Here is a 19,369-nt window from a genome sequence, read left to right as displayed (position 1 = left end):
CGGAGGGCCTAGTTTGGATCCCCTGGAGTCTCCATAGTTGTAGGTCTAGAGTTCATGAGTTTCCACGAGTTTGGTTCAGCTGTCTCTGTAGATTTCCCCATCATGATCTTGACTCTCTTGCTCATATGTTCTCTCCTCCCTCTCTTTGACCGGCTTCTGGGAGCTCGGCCTGGTTCTTGGTTGTGCATCTCTGCATCTGGTTCCATCAATTGCTGGATGAAGGCTCTCTCAGTCCTCGCTGTGCCGTAGATATATGTCTAGATTATTTTTTAAGAGACAGGGTCTCACGCAGCCCAGGCTGGCCCTGAACTCTGTATATCTGAGGATGACCTTGAACTTCTGATCCTTCTGTCTCAGATCAACTAAGTGCTGGATTACAGGCATGAGTCCAGGGCCTCATGCATGTAAAGTGAGCGCTCCATCAACAGAGTGGAGTCCCCAGCCCTTCACCATTAGGAATATACAGTTTAGGGACATTAAACACATCTAGGGTGGGCCTTGCCACCCATCTCCTAAAATTTGTTTTTATTGAGACAGGGTTTGGTTATATAAGTCAGGCTGGTCTTGAACTCATGACCCTTCTGTTACCAGGCACCACCAAACCTGGCTGCACAACTCTTTACATTTCAATCACCATGGAGCAACTTCCCTTCTGTGACACTTCCTGCCTCTGAGGGAGTCACAGCCCTGGCTTCCTGTGCCTGGCCTGTGCCTCCAGGGTCCTGTGCAGGGTACTTTCCCACTGCAGCTTGGTCCCTGTGCCTCCCACTCGAAGGTGAAGGGTCCTGCTCAGGTGAAGGCTGCGCTCTGCTATTCAGACCATGTCAGAGAACACCGGGCGCTTCCACGCCTCACTGCTGTGAAGGTGGGTGCCACGCCCTCCAGTTTTCAACTCTTTTGGGGACCAGAAGGGGAAACGCTCAGTCTTAGGGGGTGCCAGGTTTAAATGTTTGAGGAACCCCCAGCCTGTGCTTCCTGCCTCCCTCCCAGCTCCTCTCACAGCTCAGTGAGCACATCAACACTTGTTTGTGTTGAGACAGGGCCTCATTTAGCCCAGGCTGTCCTCAAACTCACTATGTAGTGAGAACTCCCGAGCCTTCTTCAGCCCTGTGGCACCTGCCTTTTTCTTTTTGTAAGCTTTGAATTTAGGATACTTGAATCCTGTAGCCTTGCTCTTCTCCTTCTACTTCCTCCTCCTCCCTTCTTCCTTCCTTCCTTTTTTTTTTTTTTTTTTTTTTTTTTTTTCTTTTTCAAGACAGGGTTTCTCTGTGTAGCGCTGGCTGTCCTGGAACTCACTCTATAGACCTGGCTGGCTTTGAACTCAGCGATCCATCTGCCTCTGCCTCCTGAGCACTGGGATTAAAGGCGTGCGCCTCCACCACCCGGCTTCCCCCTCCTCTTTTTCAGCTGGCCTACCAATCTCTATGCAGACCTAGCTCACTTGAAACTTCTAGTGATCTTCCTGCCCCTGCCTCCCACCACAGTGCGTTACTCCCCTGGCCAGCTTTTCTCTTCTTTTTTCAAGGTTGATGAACTTGTGTGGTATCCCTCGACATTCCATATGACCTTCGGGACGGCTTTTCTATTTCTGAAAAAAAAGAAAAGAAAAAGAAAAAGTCACCGGGACTCGGGTGGGACAGCAGGACCTCAGGTCAGTCCAAGCAGCTGCTCCTGTTGCTTCTGGGAGTATTCATCTCTCTCTCCCTCTCTCCTTCTGTGAGTTGGTAGTTAATGTCTCCACACTCACGGTCTCACTCTGTAGCCCAGGCTAGCCCCAAACTCATGGTGAACTTCCTGCCTGACATACATTTACTTCTGATCCCCCCATACCGTTCCTGTTGAAGGTGTGTAGGGCCAAACATGGGCCCTCGCACTCTCTGCCTCCATGTTACAAACAAGCAAATGGAGTCCCAGAGAGAACCTGACACACAACTGGGAAGGCAGGTTCAGTGCTCACCCCAAACTCCTGGTTGCACTGATCCACACGGCCTCCCTCCCTACAGTATGTGAGCAATGGGTAATGGGGGCATCTGTTGCCGAATATCTGCACTGTTGAACTCTGTAAAGATATACTGCTGTTTTAACTTGCCTGCCTAAGGCACCTGATTGGTCTAATACAAAGCTGAGCAGCCAATATCGAGGAGGAGGTACAGGTGGGACTTTAGGGTAGGGAGAGTAAATAGGAGGAGGAATTTAGTCTCAGGGGACAAAAGAAAGAAAAAGAGACAGCAGGGGCTGTAATGAGATATCCACCCCACCTGCACCTATAGTGTTTATCCTATTTATATGTATGTGTCTGTGTGTACGACACGGGTGTGCAAGTGTCATGGGCCAAAAGAGGGGCACTGGATTCCCTGAAGCTGGAGTCAGAGGCAGTTGTGAGCGCCTGTCGTGGAGGCTGGGAACAGCTCTGGTCCTCTGGAAGAGCAGTAAGTGCTCTTAATCACTGAGCCGACTTGCCAGCCCTCATGTGGTAATTCTTGATGCAATGGTAGCTGGCAGTGCACTTGTGATCCCAGGTGAGGATGTGACAGGGAGTGAGTCTTAGGTCTGGGGTCCAGGAGGGTGGCTCTCTCTGGCGTGGGTCGGGTCACAGGGAGCCGCCTGTGTGGATCCTTAGAGCAGGAACCTTTGGCGGCCACCTGCTTCTTGTATAAGTGACTTCTCCCCAAAATAAATTATATTTAACCTATATTTGAGCCTGGTCCTGTGGATCATTATCCGTGCCTCCGCAAGGGGCCAGGCAGCCATCCAGACACAGAGGAGGCAGGAGGGCAGGACACAGAGAATGAAAGAAAGGTAAAAAGCCCCAAGGCAAAAAGTAGATGAATAGAAACAGATTAAATTAAAAGAGCTAGTGGGACAAGCCTACAATAAGGTGGAGTGTTCATAATTAATAAGTCTCTGTGTCTTTATTTGGGAGCTGGTTGATGGCCCGAAGAAAATTCCAACTACAACCATCTTCTCTGGTGAAGGGACACTACGGTGGCCTGCCCTGTTCTGTAAGCTAGTGACTATGATGTCTGGCTTAGCTTAGTCCCATTTTTTATTTTTTATTTTTTTTAAAGACAGGGTTTCTCCATGTTGTTCTAGCTCTCCTGGAACTTGCTCTGTAGACCAGGCTGGCCTTGAACTCACAGAGATCGGCCTGCCAAGTGCTGGGATTAAAGGCATGCGCCACCACCACGGGGCCGTTTGTCATTCCCAGTCTTGATTTCAGAATGGTGCATGCACACATGGGCTTATCAAGAGGCTAATTTTCTTTTATTTTTTTGCTGCCCACACACTCTAGAGTAAATATGATGGTAGGTGCTAGAGCAGGCACTTTGGGCCATGTTATGGAAATTTCCAGTTGCACACAAGACGGAAAGAGTGGGTTCCTGAAAGCAAAAAAAAAAAAAAAAAAAAAAAAAAAAAAATGCACCATTGCATTTTAGGTGCAATAGACATTTCCTCTGCCTATTGAACGAATGGACAGCCGTGGAGGCTCCGTCCCTCCTTGCTGCACAATACTGCAGCTTAGTGGGGAGCACTGCCCACAAACAGAAGCTCACGGCTAGAGAGAAGCAATTCTCAGGCGTCTGGACCACCAGCTTGCTGCTTAGCTTAGCTGTCAAGCCGATTTGAAACTTGGTGTAATCTAAGAGCCTTAAGGGTGGCTTTTACCCTTTGAGATTCTGTTTATAGCCTGTGAACAAAGGTGCAAAGATGCAGCTGCAGCTTCGTTTGAGGTGCAACATCTTGCATTCTGTCTGGGAGGTAAAGCTCCCCAAATACAAACACTACAAACACCGGGTGTATTTGCGCTGGGGCACTCCGTGGTCTGACTGTGGCCAGGGAATTCCGGCGACATCTGCTGGCTAATTTCGGCACTGCAATCTGCGTGGTTTTTCTGACTCCGCTTTGATTCCTTAGGGGGCAACTGAGGAAAGAGCCTGGGAGTGAGATTAAAACCACGGATCTGAGATCGAAATCCATGCCGGGCGCGCGTGAGTGAACCTAACTTAGCCTACTTCTTCATAGGAACGTGGGTTCCTGGGTCACGCCTCTGCTCTGGGCTGCAAGAAAGTGTTCATTCATTGATACATTACTGGGACAACAAGGAGCACCTGGGACTAGGGGAGCTCGCCAAGGTGCTAAGGATACAGGCCTGGGTCCTGCCCTAGAGGATAAACCAATGAATGTGCCCAGTGGGACACTGCAGGTGGGCAACAAATTGTCAACACGAGACAGTCTAGAGCAGCGGTTCTCAACCTTCCTAATGTTATAACCCTAAACACAGTTCTGCATGTTGTGGTGACCCCAATCATAAAATTATTTTGTTGCTACTTCAGGACTGTAATGTTGCTACTGTTAACATAAAGATAAATATCTGTGTTTTCCCACGGTCTAAGGTGACCTCCAAAGGGGTTACAACCCATAGGTTGAATAACGCTGATCTAGAATCATCTAAGAATTTTTTTGAGAGCTGTCTTGATTGACTAATTGATGTTAAAGACCTACCTACCATAGGTAGCGCCATTCCCTATGCTTGGGAATGTAGAGAGGGGCCCAGTGCCAATATGCAAGCATCCATTGCTCTCTGACGACTGCGGATGTGATGTTCAGCTGCTTCCGGCTCCCGTCCCCCTGTGACTTCCCAAAACGATGACTGTAACTGGAGTTGTGAGCTTCAACCCTTTCTTCCTTAAGCTGCTTTTGTCAGGGTATTGAGGAGTTAGACGGCCTGGTAGGCCTCCAGATAGGGAGAGAGACCATGGCTAGGTAATAAAGGTGGTGAATTTCCAAGATGGCTGGCAAAAACCACGGGTTTGCAAAATATGGCAGGACAAAAAAGAACGGCAGTCGTCTTACAGGCCAGGCCCTTGGGAGGCTGAGGCAGGGGGACTTCCCTGAGGATAGCAAGACCCTGTTAAAAACATAAAATGAAAAAAGAAAAAGAAAGAGCAACTGCTGTTCCAGGTACAGGACAACAAAGAGGCCAACAGTGGCAGGCAGGCCACACCTGCACCTTAGAGGACATTGTTGGGGTCAGCAGAGCCATCTGAACCAGCCGAAGACCCTGAGAAGCCTTGGTTTGCATTAGTGAAGCTATATTCTCAGCAAACCTATTGAGGCATTCAGAGAGTGTCTACCCGGCACTGATGCCATAACAGCTTGGAAAAAAGAATGCAGTTCCTGTGTGAAATTAAACCTGGTAGGCAATTACACAGCAACTGCGCAGCTCTTCTCGGAGTCTCAAATTGTTTCAGAATTAGAACATTTTAAAGGTGATGGGTTCATTCCCAGCACCTCATAAACTGGGTGTGCTCATGCACAAATATAATGCTAGCACCGCAGAGGCAGAGGCAGAGGCAGAGGCAGAGGCAGAGGCAGAGGCAGAGGCAGAGGCAGAGGCAGAGGCAGAGGCAGAGGCAGAGGCAGAGGCAGAGGATCAGAAATTGGGGGTCATCTTCAGCCACATATTGAGTCTGAGGCCAGCCTGGTCTACACAGGACCTTGTGGCCAGGCCTGTAATTCCAGCTACAGGGTAAGCTGGGGCAAGTTCAGAGACAGCTTGGGCAGCTAGAGAGCTGGAGGGCTGGCTCAGCAGTTAAAGAGAGTTTGCTGTTTCTGCAGAGGATCAGGGTTCTATTCCTAGAGCTTACATGTTGGCTCACAACCACCCGTAACTCCAGTTCTAGGGTCTATAACACCCTCTTCTGAACTTTTTAGGCACCAGATATGCATGTGGTATACACACATGCAGACAAAATACCCACAGGAATACAATAAATGAATCTAAAAATAAACATTTAAAAATGTTAGGGCTCAGCAACATTGCTCAGTGGGCACGCTCATTTGTTGCTAGTCTTGAGGACCTGAATTCTTGAGGACCTGAATTCAATTCCCAAGACCCATATGGTGGGAGGAGAGAATGGACTCTCACAAGTTGTCCTCTGACCTTCACCTGTCCCCTGTCAAACACCTGCACCCCCTACACAAACAATTAAACGCGACTTTTAGAAGTTTAAAAAAAGTGGGTTGGAGAGAATTCTAAGTTCCATCTCCAAAACCAAGATACCACTGGGGTGGGCTGGAGGTGAAGCACTGAGGGTTAGTACATGGAAAGTCACTCCCCGGCAGGATGCTTGCCCATGCAAACGGTGTGCACACAGAGGCCCAGCTGGGTCGTCACTGGATCCCTGGCGCGGAGCAGAACAGGCACACCAGTGAACATCCTCAGGGGCATCTACTGGTTGTGATCAGGCGTCGGGCGACAGCAGGCGGACGCGCCCCCTGGCGGGATGTCTGCGCACTGCACCTGCAGGCGAGCCCTGGGTGGTGGCCCATCACTGCCGCGGACCCCATAGGTGGAGACAGAGATTGGGCTGACTTCGAGGGACCACACAGAAGAGGGGAGGGGTAGTTTGCTTTGGATAATAACCAAGGACAGGGCGGGGCGGGGGCGGGGGCGGGGGCGGGGAGAGAATGAGCAAAGGCTGGTGGCAGGGTTTCTTACCCACTCCTGTGGGTGTCCTGTGAAGTGTCCTCCGGATGTTGGTGTGTTGAAGGCTTGGCCCGGGGTGGGCGTGGGAGGGCAGTGCTACTGAGAGGGTTGGCTATCACTAGGGGTTAACCCGCGGAGTTCAAGCTGAGTGGGCCTCTTAGGCTGTTAGGGAAAGTGGGCACTCGGCATGCCTTCTCCTCTCTCCGCCTCTGCACCCTACAGTCTTGTTTACCCCACTCTGTAGTGCTTCAGCTTGTCCTCAGGCCAAAGAAGTGGAGCAGCTGACTGGGGACCAGATCTCTGAAACTGTGAGCCAGTATAAAGATTCTTTCTCCTCTTAGTGAAATTCATCCATTTATGTTTCTTTCTCTCATTATACATACGTACATACATGAATTTATTTATTTATTTGGCTGAGACAGGGCTTCTCTGTGTAATAGCCCAGGCTGTGATGGAACTTGCTTTGTAGACCAGGCTGGCCTCGAACACACAGAGATCCTCCTGCCTCTGCCTCCTGAATGCCAGGATTAAAGGCCAGCACCACCACTGCCTGGCTAAATCTTTTTTAAAATTTGATTTTTTTTGTGTGTCTAGGTATTTGCCTGCATGCCATGTCAGTACACCACATGCAGGCAGTACTTGCAGAGGCCACAAGAGCACATCGGATCACTTGGAACTGGAGTTACAGATGGTTGAGTCACCATTGGGTGCTGGGAACTGATCTAGGTCCTCTAAAGAGCAGCTAGGGCTATTACGAGCATTCTTCCAGCCAGCCTGGTTCCAGAGCCACGTCAGCCCCAAATGCAGATGCTATATTAGTTACAAATCTGTTGGCTGTTGTCTTGGGCTTCTTATTGGTTAGTTCTGTCTAAATTATTAACCCATTTCTATTAATCTAAGTATTTCCACGTGGTCTTATCTTACCAGAGAAAGGGTCCGGACCTCTTACTCCTTAGCCTGCTACATCTTGACTGTGGTCTGCCTACACCTCCCAGAATCCTCCTTGCCTCCCAGTCCTACATATCATGCTGCCTCATTGGCCACAGTGCTTTAGTCAACCAATAAGAGAAACATGTATAGAAGCCATCCCCATCACAGGGCTCCAGCCCCTCTGGAGATGTTTCTACGTCCAGTCTCATGTAGCACAGGTTGGCCTCAAAGTCTCTATACAGCACAGGCTGGCCCTGAACTCTTGGTCTTCCCACCAAGAGTTAGGGTTGGGGTGTGCACCACCTTGGGAGTCGGCTCTCTCCTTCCACATGAGTTTCAGGGATTGAACTATGGCTGCAGTGATGTCTAGCTGCTGGACCACGTGATCACCACCCTTCTTCCTTTGGGTCATTTCTCTCAGACATTTTTGTCAGTGATGAAAAACTGACATGAAGGTCACATGGGTGGAGGTCTTCTGCCTCAACCTCATCTTGGCATGAAGGCTGGATGAAGGCTGTAACCTCTCTCCTGGCGGGATTTAAGCCTAGGAAGGTGGCTTCTATTTCTACACCCAAAACCAGCAAAGCCCATTGCCATGTCAGAAGCCTGCTCTGGGAGGCACGGAGAGTGGACCACATGAGAGGGACACTAGGAGTCCATGTGGACCATGTACTAAGGTGACATGGAACACCACACGGGGAGGAAGCAACTGCCTTGGGGGCAACTGAGGACTGGAGGGCTGTAGCCACAGACACACCAGGCAGCCATCCGCCAGCCACGTGGGCCACCCCAGCTGAGAGCCACACTCAGGGATCAGGAGGCCACCTGGTAGATGTCCCAGTGAGCAGCTGGCCTGCCACGCCCATGTTCTTAAACTCATGGGAATCTAGAAAGGTAAATGACAGGGTTATTATTATGCTGCCCCCCAATGCCTCACTCTATAGCCCAGGCTGGACTCAATCTCATGTAGCTGAGGCTGACACTCTTCTGCTCAGTCTCCGGAGTGCTAGGTTTATAGGCAATGAGACTGGATTTTGGGGTACCCTGCTGGCCCCAGTCTGCATGCTTCCGATTTCTCATGTCTCCCATTTCAAGCAGGAACTTCTACCCTCCCTCAAAAATACAGTGGATTCCCATCCCCCAGTGGTTTGTCCTCAATGAACAAGAGAAAAGGGGGTCGGATAGATGGCTTAGTGGTTAAGAGCACTGGCTGTTTTTCCAGAAGACCCAGGTTCGATTCCCAGCACCCACATTGTGGCTCATAACCATCTGAAACTCCAGCTCCAGGGGATTCAACACCCTCTTCTGGTCTCTGCAGACAGCAACATGCAGGCCAAATGCCCCACATTAAAAACCAAACAGAACAAATCAATAGATCATAGAAATGACTGCCACTCAGTACAGTGGTCACGAGGCATAGGAGAGAACTTAAATATTAAAATTCAAGCCCAGTATGGTCATCCCAAGGGGATCAGGTTGGTCTGGACTACATGAGACTCTGTCTCAAAAGCAAAACAACTAAACAAATGCAGTAAAAAAAATGCAGTAAAAGTCTCTTCAATGGCATCAACCAGGTCACAGGTGCTTGGGAGCCACATGTGGCCAACGTGACACAGGGAGAGTCTGTTCCTGGCATACCAGAAAGTTCTGTTGGACAGCACCGTCCCGTTCCTCCCCCACAAAGCCACCTCATTCTCTGTAGGAACAACACCCGTGTGACGTCAACAAGCACTGGCGCATGTCCACTTGTGTCTCCGAGTCTTTGTAAATGAACTGGTATTTCTAGGCCAGAAATATCAAAAGACATCTTCTTTTTTTTTTAAATCAAGGTCTCACTATGTAGCCCAGGTTGACCTTGAACTCAGAGAGATCCACCTGCCTCTGCCTCGGGGGTGCTGGCATTAAAAGTGTGTATAGCCATGCGTCAAAACCTTGACCTCTTCATCCTTCTGCCTCCACCTCCTGGCTGCAGGCAGACAGGCCTGTGTCACCATACCTGGTACTTTTGGAGTTACTTAATGAAGCCATTTTTCTTTCTCTCACGTTTTGTGGTTCCCTTGTAAAGGGGGCCACAGCCTTGCTATGACATAGACATTGGATTCAGTCACCCTTCAGTGTCAGTGCTTTAGAAGAAGACACTCGTCATAATAGGGGTGGTGATATTTGAAGGTGTGGCTATGGGCATTACACAGGAGAGGTGAACCCCAGAAGACCCTGAGGGAGTGAGAGGCAGTCTGTGCTATGGGCACAACACGGCTTCTTCATGGTCATTGCTGACTACTGACCCCAGAGGATGTCTGTCTGTCTGTCTGTCTGTCATTTTTTGTCTTTTGACCAGGGTCTCATTATGTAGCTAAGACTGACCTGGAAAACCCAAAGCAAGCCTCCTGGCTCAGCCTTCTAAGGGCTGTGATTACACAAGAATATCCAAGAGCTAGACAAAGCAGCTCAACCCTTGTGTAGTCAGCCATTCATCAACCCTCTTCTGGCTATGGTTCAGACCCTATCAGCACAGTGCCCCACACTCCACAGTGCATCCCAATGGTCTCATCTTCAGGAGAGGTCCTGCAGGTGACCGCCCACCAGGTCCACGCTCACCCTCCTGCCTAGTGGATGTCTTTCCCTCACTGGTCTGTGCCACAGGGAGCCAGAGGGGTGCAGTACATGTTCTGTTCCATATCTTGGCCCCCATAACAGCCAGTGTCTACGACAATGGCCAGCAAAACTGTTTGTGATGTGGCCTCCAACCCAACCCTGCAGAGGTGGGGCCTCTACCTGGCTGTTTCTCTGCCTGGTACAGACCTACAGGCTTCCTTGACATCTCACGAAACCCCACTGTACACTTAGGACGTTCAGATTCTCCAGCATTGAGTCCTATTCCCCCAGTGTCTTCCCAGAGTTTGGCATGATGGTTTTATCCAGGCATTGTGTCTCTAGGATTTGAACCACAGTTTAAAAAGTTTGATGAGTAACTACATGAAGGATGGGAGCCTTTTGCCCATCTCTTGGACATCTATACTTCTCTCAGTGGCACGCTCATGTCCTGTGAGTGTGATACCCACACCCACAGCGCCAGCCTCTCCATAGCAAACCACTGCACACAAACGTGAACAAGTCACTCCTGCAGTTCCAGCACCTGTCACATGGTGGCAGTATACACACAGGCAAGTTTCACAGAGGCCGGTTATGTTGCGGTTGGAAATACGGGATTGAAAACTGCAAAGCACAGCGGGGAAACTAAGGCCCCAGAGAGGAGACCTGGTGGTTGCCTTCTTTGCTTATTTTTCTTGGTTGGGAATGCAACTCAGGTCCTGGTACACACGGGGCAGGGGCTCTGGGCAGCACCAGTTATGTGGGAGAACTCGTGAGCTGAGGCGGGTTTCCTCATCTGCCCGCTGTGTGGCATCTTCCTGGCTTGCCACCATCGCGGCCTGTGTGGGGCTGTAGGGAGGTGTGAGTCACCCCCACCTGTCAGAAGCTAGGACATCCCACATGCCCACGCTATATGCCAGGGACTGAGGCGGAAGGGCCACAGAAATGGCCAGAGACCCACCGCTGTCCCACCTGTACTGAGTCACAGCTGCGGACCGCAGGCTGGGGGGAGGGGGCCCAGCTCCAGCCCCCCCTCCTGAAGATGGCTAAGATGTAGCTTCTGGCGCCTCCCTCCTCTGGGTCTGGGGGCAGCAGAGGGCCTGCATCCCACGCTGGAAATGCCCGTTGCCTTAGAAACCACCGTAGCCACGTTCACCACACCAGTTCAGGGCTCCAAGTTTGAGAGAAGAACTGGAAATTAGAACTGTGGTGAAGTCTCATTGTTTTACATGTTAGGAATAAATTCACTTAAAGCCACAGCTGGGCCTGACAGCTATCCCAGCTGCTCTGGAGGGTGAAGCAGAAGGGTCCCAAGTTCAAGGCCAGCCTGGGCAACTTATCAAAAGGAAAAGTAGAAAGAGGGCTGGGTGTAGCTCATTGGTAGAGCATGTGTGAGGCCTAAGCTTCTAACTCTAGTACTGCGACAACAATGTAACCTACAACAAATAAAATGCCAAGCACGCCATGATGGCGTTGGGCCAACCCATTTCAATGTTGATCTGGCCACAGTGGGGACCTTTGCGGCCCAGGTTCCTCCAAACATGAGGGTGGGACAGGGAGAGGGGAGGAGCTGGCCCTGGATGGGGAAGCCAGCTGTGCCAGCTGCTCAGGCCTGGATGGGCCTCGGGGCCCTGGGGAAGGGCTGGGGGCAGTGACGCGGTGGTGGCGGTGGCGGTGATGGTGGTGGTGGTGGGGAGTGATCCCCAGCAGGAAGCTGCTAAGAGGCCCACTGGCCCAATCTGGAGGCCAGAGAGCCAACCTATCTGATGAGCAGTGAGGTCCCTGGGCCTGAGTCACCCCTTGAGTCCCTGTGTGACCCGATTCACCTTTCTCTAGACCTCAGTTTACTGTTAGGGAGTTTACAGCCCCAAGGGGAAGCTTTCTCCAACGAATTGCTTTCCTGTGATCATCTTGAGCCAGCGCCTAGCTCTGCCGAGCCTGTTTCTTACCTGTAAAGCTCAGGGAGTAGGACCCACCTACAAATTACCAGGAGGAGTAAATCAGTGTAAAATGTGGCTCAGAAAGGGTAGAGAATTGGCTAAGGACACACAGCAGATGCCTGAATTTCTGTATGACCCTCCTCAGGTCTTGCTGAGTTTCCCCAGAACCCATAAACACTGGGCAGGAAGCTAAGGCTCCGAAAGAGGGGCCAGTTTGCCCAAGGCCACACCCAACTAAAACAGTGGGCAAAAGAGAGAAGTCGGGCTAGCAAGATGGCTCAAGGGTTTAAGGTACCTACGGCCAAGCCTGAAGACCCGAGTTCAATCCCCAGGACACGCATGATGGAAAAAGAGAACTGACTGCCGAAAGTTCTCTGAACTTCAATGCAAGTTGTGGCACACATACACACAGCAAATAAATAAAAACGAAATTAGGAAAAGAAGCCCCTCCCTGGAGGGGCAGCCATGAGGAGGGGGCAGCATGGACAGAGGGAGGAGTAGCCAGGTGAGATGGGCTTTCTGGTCAGGGGTGTCAGGGGGCTTGGGATTTAGGGAATCTGGGAGGACTTCCTGGGCTAGTGCTGTGAGACAGTGTTCGGGGTCCAGAGGGAACAGGAAGTGTGCTCATCTGCTGGCCACTGGGGAGCACGGTGGGCTCAGGACTTGTACTCTACCAAGGCCAGCCCTCCTGAAGGCCAGGCTGGGGGAAGCTGAGGGGAGTTAGACAATTACGGAATGGTATCTGAGAGACTGGGAAAAATAGCTCGCAGAGGTGGATAAGGGAGGGCCCTTCAGTGGAGCCCCAGTGTCCCACTTTACAGCCAGGCCTGGCTGGGTGGCCCTGGGGATGTCACCACGCCTCTCTGGGCCCTGATCCCTTCCTGGCCCAGAGGCTGCTGGGAAGGCCAGAAAGCCGCAGGCAGGGCAAGTGTCTTATCCCTTCTCTCCCTGCCCCCCACCCCCAAGGGCACAGGGAGATGTCAATTCTCCAGCTCTTGGGGGCGGAGGTCACCCCAGCTCAGCAGATAACGCTGAAGGTTGAGCAACGCCCGCCCGTCAGCCTGCTGAGGCCAGGGCTGGGGTCAATGGGTCGGGGGTCAGCCCCAGGCAAGCTGGCAGCTCCTGCCTGAGTGGCCTGGCTGGGAGTGGCAGAAGTGTGGGCTCCAAGAGCTGCCCTGGGCTTCTTCGAAAGGGTCCCACCAAGGAGTAGGCTGGTGGTCCAAGCCCGGGGCCTGTTCAAATGCATGGACGGCAGCTTCCCGGGCCTGCATGGTGAGCGCTGGGTTCTTATGGCTGGAGTTGGGGCTAGCTCCCACCCCAATCCCCCCCCCCCCGAGAAGCCCGCAGCCCCTGGGCAGGGCTGCGCACAGGTCTTGCGAAGGCATCCGCGTCCCTGGTACTCTACTCGGGGCTCCATTTCTCCCTGCCACCGGGACACCTCTGTTTTTAACAATACCAACAGGCTCCACGGAGGAAGCTCAGAGAGGCGAAGTGACTCACCCACAGACACACAGTGTGGCAGAACCCCCACCCCTGCCACCTTCTGGGAGAAGCGCGGGGAGTGGCGTAGGCAGGTGCGGTGGGCGGGCCGTGCACAGGGTGGAGGGCTGGGATGGGGGCAGCAGGCATCCAGGAGGTGGGCGTGCACCGGGTGGAGAGCTATGCTTCCCAGGAGTCGGGGGCCGAGAGGGGTGGGCAGCACCTGGGAGGGGGGGGCATGCACGGGGCAGAAGACAGCTTCCAGGGAGTTGAGGGCCGGGGCCAGCGGGCCGGATCGTGGGCTGGGGTCGTGCACGCTGGGGTTGGCACGCTCTGCTTCCCAGGAGTCGGGGCCCGGGGCCAGCGGACGGGCGCGGGGACTGGCCACCGCGTCCTCCAGCAGGGGGCGGGCAGCGGCCGCGCTCCTCCGAGTCCCCGAGGGGCGGGAAGGGGGCGGGCCGGTGTCTCCCGCGTCCGTGGAGATCGCGGGGCTGGCGGGGCGCCCGGGACACCGATCAGGGCCCCGCGCGCGGACCCCCGCCACGCCCCGCTCCCCGCCGCACCCTCTCGCGCTCCCGCGGCCAGGCAATGACGCGCACCGGCGGGCGGCGGGAGGGGCCGGGGCGGCCCCGGCGTGACGCAGCCCCGTTGCCAGGCGCCGCCTTATAAACCTCCCTCTCGGCCGCCGCCGAGCCGAGTCCGAGCCGCGCACGGGACCGGGACACAGCGGAGCCCGCGGGCCCCGCGTTCATGCACCGCCTGCTGGCCTGGGACGCAGCATGCCTCCCGCCGCCGCCCGCCGCCTTTAGACCCATGGAAGTGGCCAACTTCTACTACGAGCCCGACTGCCTGGCCTACGGGGCCAAGGCGGCCCGCCGCGCCGCGCCGCCCCCGCCGCCGAGCCGGCCATCGGCGAGCACGAGCGCGCCATCGACTTCAGCCCCTACCTGGAGCCGCTCGCGCCCCGCCGCGGACTTCGCCCGCGCCCGCGCCCGCGCGCCCGCGCACCACGACTTCCTTTCCGACCTCTTCGCCGACGACTACGGGCGCCAAGCCGGCCCAAGAAGCCGGCCGACTACAGTTACGTGAGCCTCGGGCGCGGGCGCCAAGGCCGCGCCGCGCCTGCTTCCCGCCGCCGCTGCCCCGCGCTCAAGGCGGACCGGGCTTCGAACCCGCGGACTGCAAGCGCGCGGACGACGCGCCCGCCATGGCGGCCGGCTTCCCGTTCGCCCTGCGCGCCTACCTGGGCTACCAGGCGACGCCGAGCGGCAGCAGCGGCAGCCTGTCCACGTCGTCGTCGTCCAGCCCGCCCGGCACGCCGAGCCCCGCCGACGCCAAGGCCGCGCCCGCTGCCTGCTTCGCGGGGCCGCCGGCCGCGCCCGCCAAGGCCAAGGCCAAGAAGGCGGTGGACAAGCTGAGCGACGAGTACAAGATGCGGCGCGAGCGCAACAACATCGCGGTGCGCAAGAGCCGCGACAAGGCCAAGATGCGCAACTTGGAGACGCAGCACAAGGTGCTGGAGCTGACGGCCGAGAACGAGCGGCTGCAGAAGAAGGTGGAGCAGCTGTCGCGAGAGCTCAGCACCCTGCGGAACTTGTTCAAGCAGCTGCCCGAGCCGCTGCTGGCCTCGGCGGGTCACTGCTAGCGCGCCGGGGGTGCCGTGGGGGCGCCGCGGCCACCGCGGCCACGTGGGCACCGTGCGTCCTGCCCCGCGCGCGCGCGCGCGCGCACCGAGCGTGCCCCGCGCGCACCTGCACCTGCACCTGCACCTGCACCGAGGGGACACCGTGGGGGCACCGCGCGCACGCACCTGCACCGCGCGCCCGGGTTCAGGACTTGATGCAATCCGGATCAAACGTGGCTGAGCGCGTGTGGACACGGGACTGACGCAACACACGTGTAACTGTCTGTCAGCCGGGCCCTGAGTAATCACTTAAAGATGTTCCTGCGGGGTTGTTGCTGTTGATGTTTTTGGTTTTTTGTTTTGTTTTGTTTTTTCCTTTTTGGTCTTATTATTTTTTTGTATTATAAAAAAGTTCTATTTCTATGAGAAAAGAGGCGTATGTATATTTTGAGAACCTTTTCCGTTTCGAGCATTAAAGTGAAGACATTTTAATAAACTTTTTTGGAGAATGTTTAAAAGCCTTTTGGGGGCAGTAGTTGGCTTTTGAAAAATTTTTTTTTCTTCCCTTCTGACTTTGGATTTATGCGAGATTTTGTTTTTGTGTTTCTGGTGTGTAGGGGGCTGCGGTTATTTTTGGGTTGTGTGTGGTGGTGGGTGGGGGTGTCGCATCTGGGTTTTTCTCTTCCCCTGGCAGATGGGGTGCCAGCCCCTCCCCCAGGAGAGGGAGCAGAGTGCTGGGTCAGGAAATCAGGGTGACTCAGCACCCATGGGTGCTGGGGACCTTGCTGGAAACCCTGCTTGGGACAGGGTTGGTTCTGGGTGTCAGGCTTGTGTTGGGGACCAGGCAGGCAGTGACTCTGTAGGAGGGGCTGGTCCAGACAGCCCCAGACAGGGCAGGTGCTTTGGTAAGTACAAAGTATGTGTGTTTGCTGCTGTGGAGGGGAGCCTGCCTGCCTGGTTTGTATGTCCCCGTGTGACTGGAAGAGAGACAGGGCCAAGTGGAGGGTGAAGGGGACAGTTCCTTCTCTGCTTTCCCTTCCAACCCAGAAGGGACATGGAGCCTCCCTCGCAGGGCTCAAGGTGGCTGAGCCAGGGCTTGAACTCAGGAACACCATACAGATTTGCTGGGGCAGCACTGATTGCCACAGCCGGGCTGCATTAGTGAGAGTTGAGGGTGTCCAAGGAGTAGTGGATATGCCGTGTCACGCCGTGCCTGGCACGCCAGAACTGTTACATAAGCGTTTGTTCTTGTTATTATTTTTGATGGGAGGCTCCTGGCATTTGGCTGTGTGAGTGTGGAGCGCCTGCCCAGGGCCAGTGTCCTGGAAGCCCTGGGCCAGTGTCCTGCAAGCCCTGGGCCAGTGTCCTGCAAGCCCTGGGCCTGCCTGTATCTCCTTCAAGCCTCATGGAAGGTGGGCACTTCTGTGCTCTTTGCTTCACGAATGTGATGGCTTGTGGTTGTCAGGTTCCCATGAACACCCTGCCCTGAGGAATTCTGGGTAGCAGGTAACAGAGCAGTTTGCCTGAGGGTCTTGGGAGTGACCAGTGACACTGTGCCTTGAGACTAAGGAATGCTTTTTCTTCTCTTTCTTTGTGGGAACCTGGAGTGTTGGGACTGCTGACCTGTAGTCGTTCACTGTTACAGGGCTGAGGGTGAGATTTTCTCCCCACCCCCTACCCAATGCTAAGGTGGCTGGAGGCCTGTACAGACCCACAGATATTTGGCTTCCAGTCAGCTCCCTTCTAGGCCTAGACAGAGAGACACTTGACCTGATGGGCCCTGGAGCCAAGATCAGTGCAGCCCTATGGCCCAGTGTCTTAGTGGCTTTTATCCACCCCAGTGGCTATTGGTCAGCTCCACTGTTCCAGGATTTAACCACTTAGACCCAAAACCTGGCCTGGACCTAGGGGGTAGGGGAAACTCTGCCTCTCCAGGAATGGAAAATGTTGGTGTACCTGTGCAGCCAGGCTGGCCTTCCGCCCATTTCTCAGCATCAGTAACTTCAAGTCACAGTGGTGACACTCCACTCAAGACAGAAGGGCTCTACCTGCTGTCTCCAGGGAGTTGGGTTGGTTTGTAGTCCCTGTTCTTACCGCTCCCACCCGCCCCGGCCTTTATGGAAGGTTCACTTCCTGGCCCCAAGATCAGGTACCCAACCCCAAGTGGCAGCATAGATTGGGAGGAAGGGAGAAGGGGTGTGACCCAAGGCCCATCTGATATCTCAGATGGGAAAAGCAGTAAGTAGGTCAAAGACTGACTGCCATCCGTGTGGACCAGTGTAGGAGCACTGTGGACAGGAGATGTCACTGATGAGGTGACAAACTCCACAGATCAGATCACCAGGCCACCAGGGGTCAGGGATTGCCTAGAACAGGGACCAGCTGGATCAAAAGCCTGAGACAGAACAGCAAGACGGGGAGAGAGCAGCAACTTGAAGGAAAATTAAGGTGGCGGGAGGAGAGCTCACAGAGCTGAAGTGTCTCTCCAGGCCCTTGTTATAGATAGGCCGCTGGGTCCTCCTGCTCCCAGGGCTCGTCAGCCATATTGCCCACAGCCCCATGGAGTGGTCGTCACTGCTGAAGCTTGCCTGGCTGTGGGGCTTCCAGAGCCCTCCCCACGCCTGTTCAGGATGGAGGTGTTCACAAAATGTACTCTCATCTCATTGTCGAATGCAGCCAACCCACAACCTGGTGACTTTACCCAGGAGAAGAGTGGGTGTCAGAAAGGGAATCTAGAAGCGTGGGCACCAGCCCTGAGCAGAGGTCCCACTGGCTCAGCCTTGGTTGTAGCTTCTGCTGCAGGACCTTCTGCCTGGCAAAGAGGCTCCAAGAGGGGAAGTGATGTACCTTAAATTTCACAGCTGGGAAGGGTAAAAGTTGGCATGAGACTGGAGTTGGGGGACCGTTTCTTCAGCCATTCGAGGAATGTCCCCCTCCCCCATATCCGGTTCGGACTTGTTTGCTCCTTTCCTCTTAGATATTATTTGACCGGTTACTTTTCATTTATGTGACAAGCGTTTATTGAACATCAGCTATATGCCAGCTCCCATTGAAGGTGTCAGGGTTGGGTGGTGACAGAGAAGGAGGTGACAATTAACAAGTAGAGAAGGACACTTAAATATTCAGCCACTGGAACAAGATAATGACAGGTGTGGACAAAGACTCTGAAGGAAGAAAAGTGGGGCAGGAAGGGGTGGGGAGGAGTGGGAGGTCCCCGAGGGCTTCTGAGAGGAGGTGTCTCTTCTGGGCCAGCCTAAACTAAGTGTGGAGCCTGGGATACCATGTGCTTCATTTGCCCCTAATCCCCATGAGACCAGCCCTAGTTTCCACCTCCTTTCCCCGCATGGGGAAAGCCAGGCACAGGCAAAGTCACTGTCCCTAGAGCTGCTGAGCCACTAAAGTGAGATTTGGCTTCCCATTTCAGTGTGACCCCCAAAGGCTGGTCAACTGCCGTGCTGTGACCTCAAGCCTTCCCCCCTCCTTCATCCCATTCCTGGTACTTGTGGGCTGGGTGACATAGAGACCCCAGTAGCGTCCCACCAACCTGCTGTGAGGGTTCAGATGTTACCATTGGATGAGGGCTCTCTGCGGGCAGTGGGAGCTCTTAGGCTGGGCAAAGCAGGGGATGTCAGGGTGGGCCAAGAGCTGGTGACTGAGCCCTTCTTTCGTCCTCTGAGGCAGTATCCAGGAGCCCTAGTTTGTGATGTGTGGGGACCCAAGGCTCTTCATAGGAACATTCTTACAGAGCAGCTTAAAGTGCGGCTTTTTTTTTTTTTAATCTAAGATTATGGGGTAATTTAGAGGCATAGGATTAGAACGGGATTTAAATCAAGCTGGGAGCCATGGTGTACCTTTGCTATCGATAAAAAGATGGACAGTGTGTACGTGTTGGAGAACACCCGCAAGGTTCTATGCCAGAGAACCAGCCTTGAGGGAGCTGCGTTTGAACCCAGGTCTGCTAGTGGGTTCAGACCCTACCAGCCTGGCCTTGCCATGGGACTGACAACAGGCACACACAACCTCTGAGGGCTAAGATGTGGCAGGATCGATGGCTCCGAGCTTTGCCTTCTGCTGGCTAGAGACATCAAGCAAGACATTTGGCCTCTCTGTGCTTGGCCTTCTTCCCCATGGACGAAAAGTCCATCTGGCCAACTGTGTCAAGCAGACACTTGCTGTGCGCCCCAAGTCAGGAGAGTAACATGCTACTAGAAACAGAATGTTGATGGATCCCTGGTGGGGTGGCACATGCCTGTTACCCCAACACTTGGGAGATGGAGGCAGGAAGACCAGGAGTTCAAGATTATTCTCAGCTAC

At 54.0% G+C, this 19,369-nt stretch overlaps 1 protein-coding gene and 1 pseudogene across 1 annotated transcript; both read left to right on the top strand.

Annotated features, from left to right (window-relative positions):
• Positions 1–12,802: 12,802 nt before the first annotated feature.
• Positions 12,803–14,096, top strand: LOC118239059 (collagen alpha-2(I) chain-like). The gene is made up of 2 exons (XM_035446386.1): positions 12,803–13,224; positions 13,415–14,096. Exons 1-2 carry the CDS (start codon positions 13,193–13,195, stop codon positions 14,067–14,069), a joined length of 687 nt encoding a protein of 228 aa, XP_035302277.1. The 5' UTR covers positions 12,803–13,192; the 3' UTR covers positions 14,070–14,096.
• On the top strand, positions 14,036–15,576 carry LOC113836493 (annotated as a pseudogene).
• The last annotated feature ends 3,793 nt before the right edge of the window (positions 15,577–19,369 follow it).

The sequence above is a fragment of the Cricetulus griseus genome, chromosome 6 (assembly GCF_003668045.3).
Source record: "Cricetulus griseus strain 17A/GY chromosome 6, alternate assembly CriGri-PICRH-1.0, whole genome shotgun sequence".
Classification (NCBI taxonomy): Eukaryota; Metazoa; Chordata; class Mammalia; order Rodentia; family Cricetidae; genus Cricetulus; species Cricetulus griseus.
Note: the sequence above shows the minus strand (reverse complement) of the source record. Positions and strands in the feature narration are given on the sequence as shown.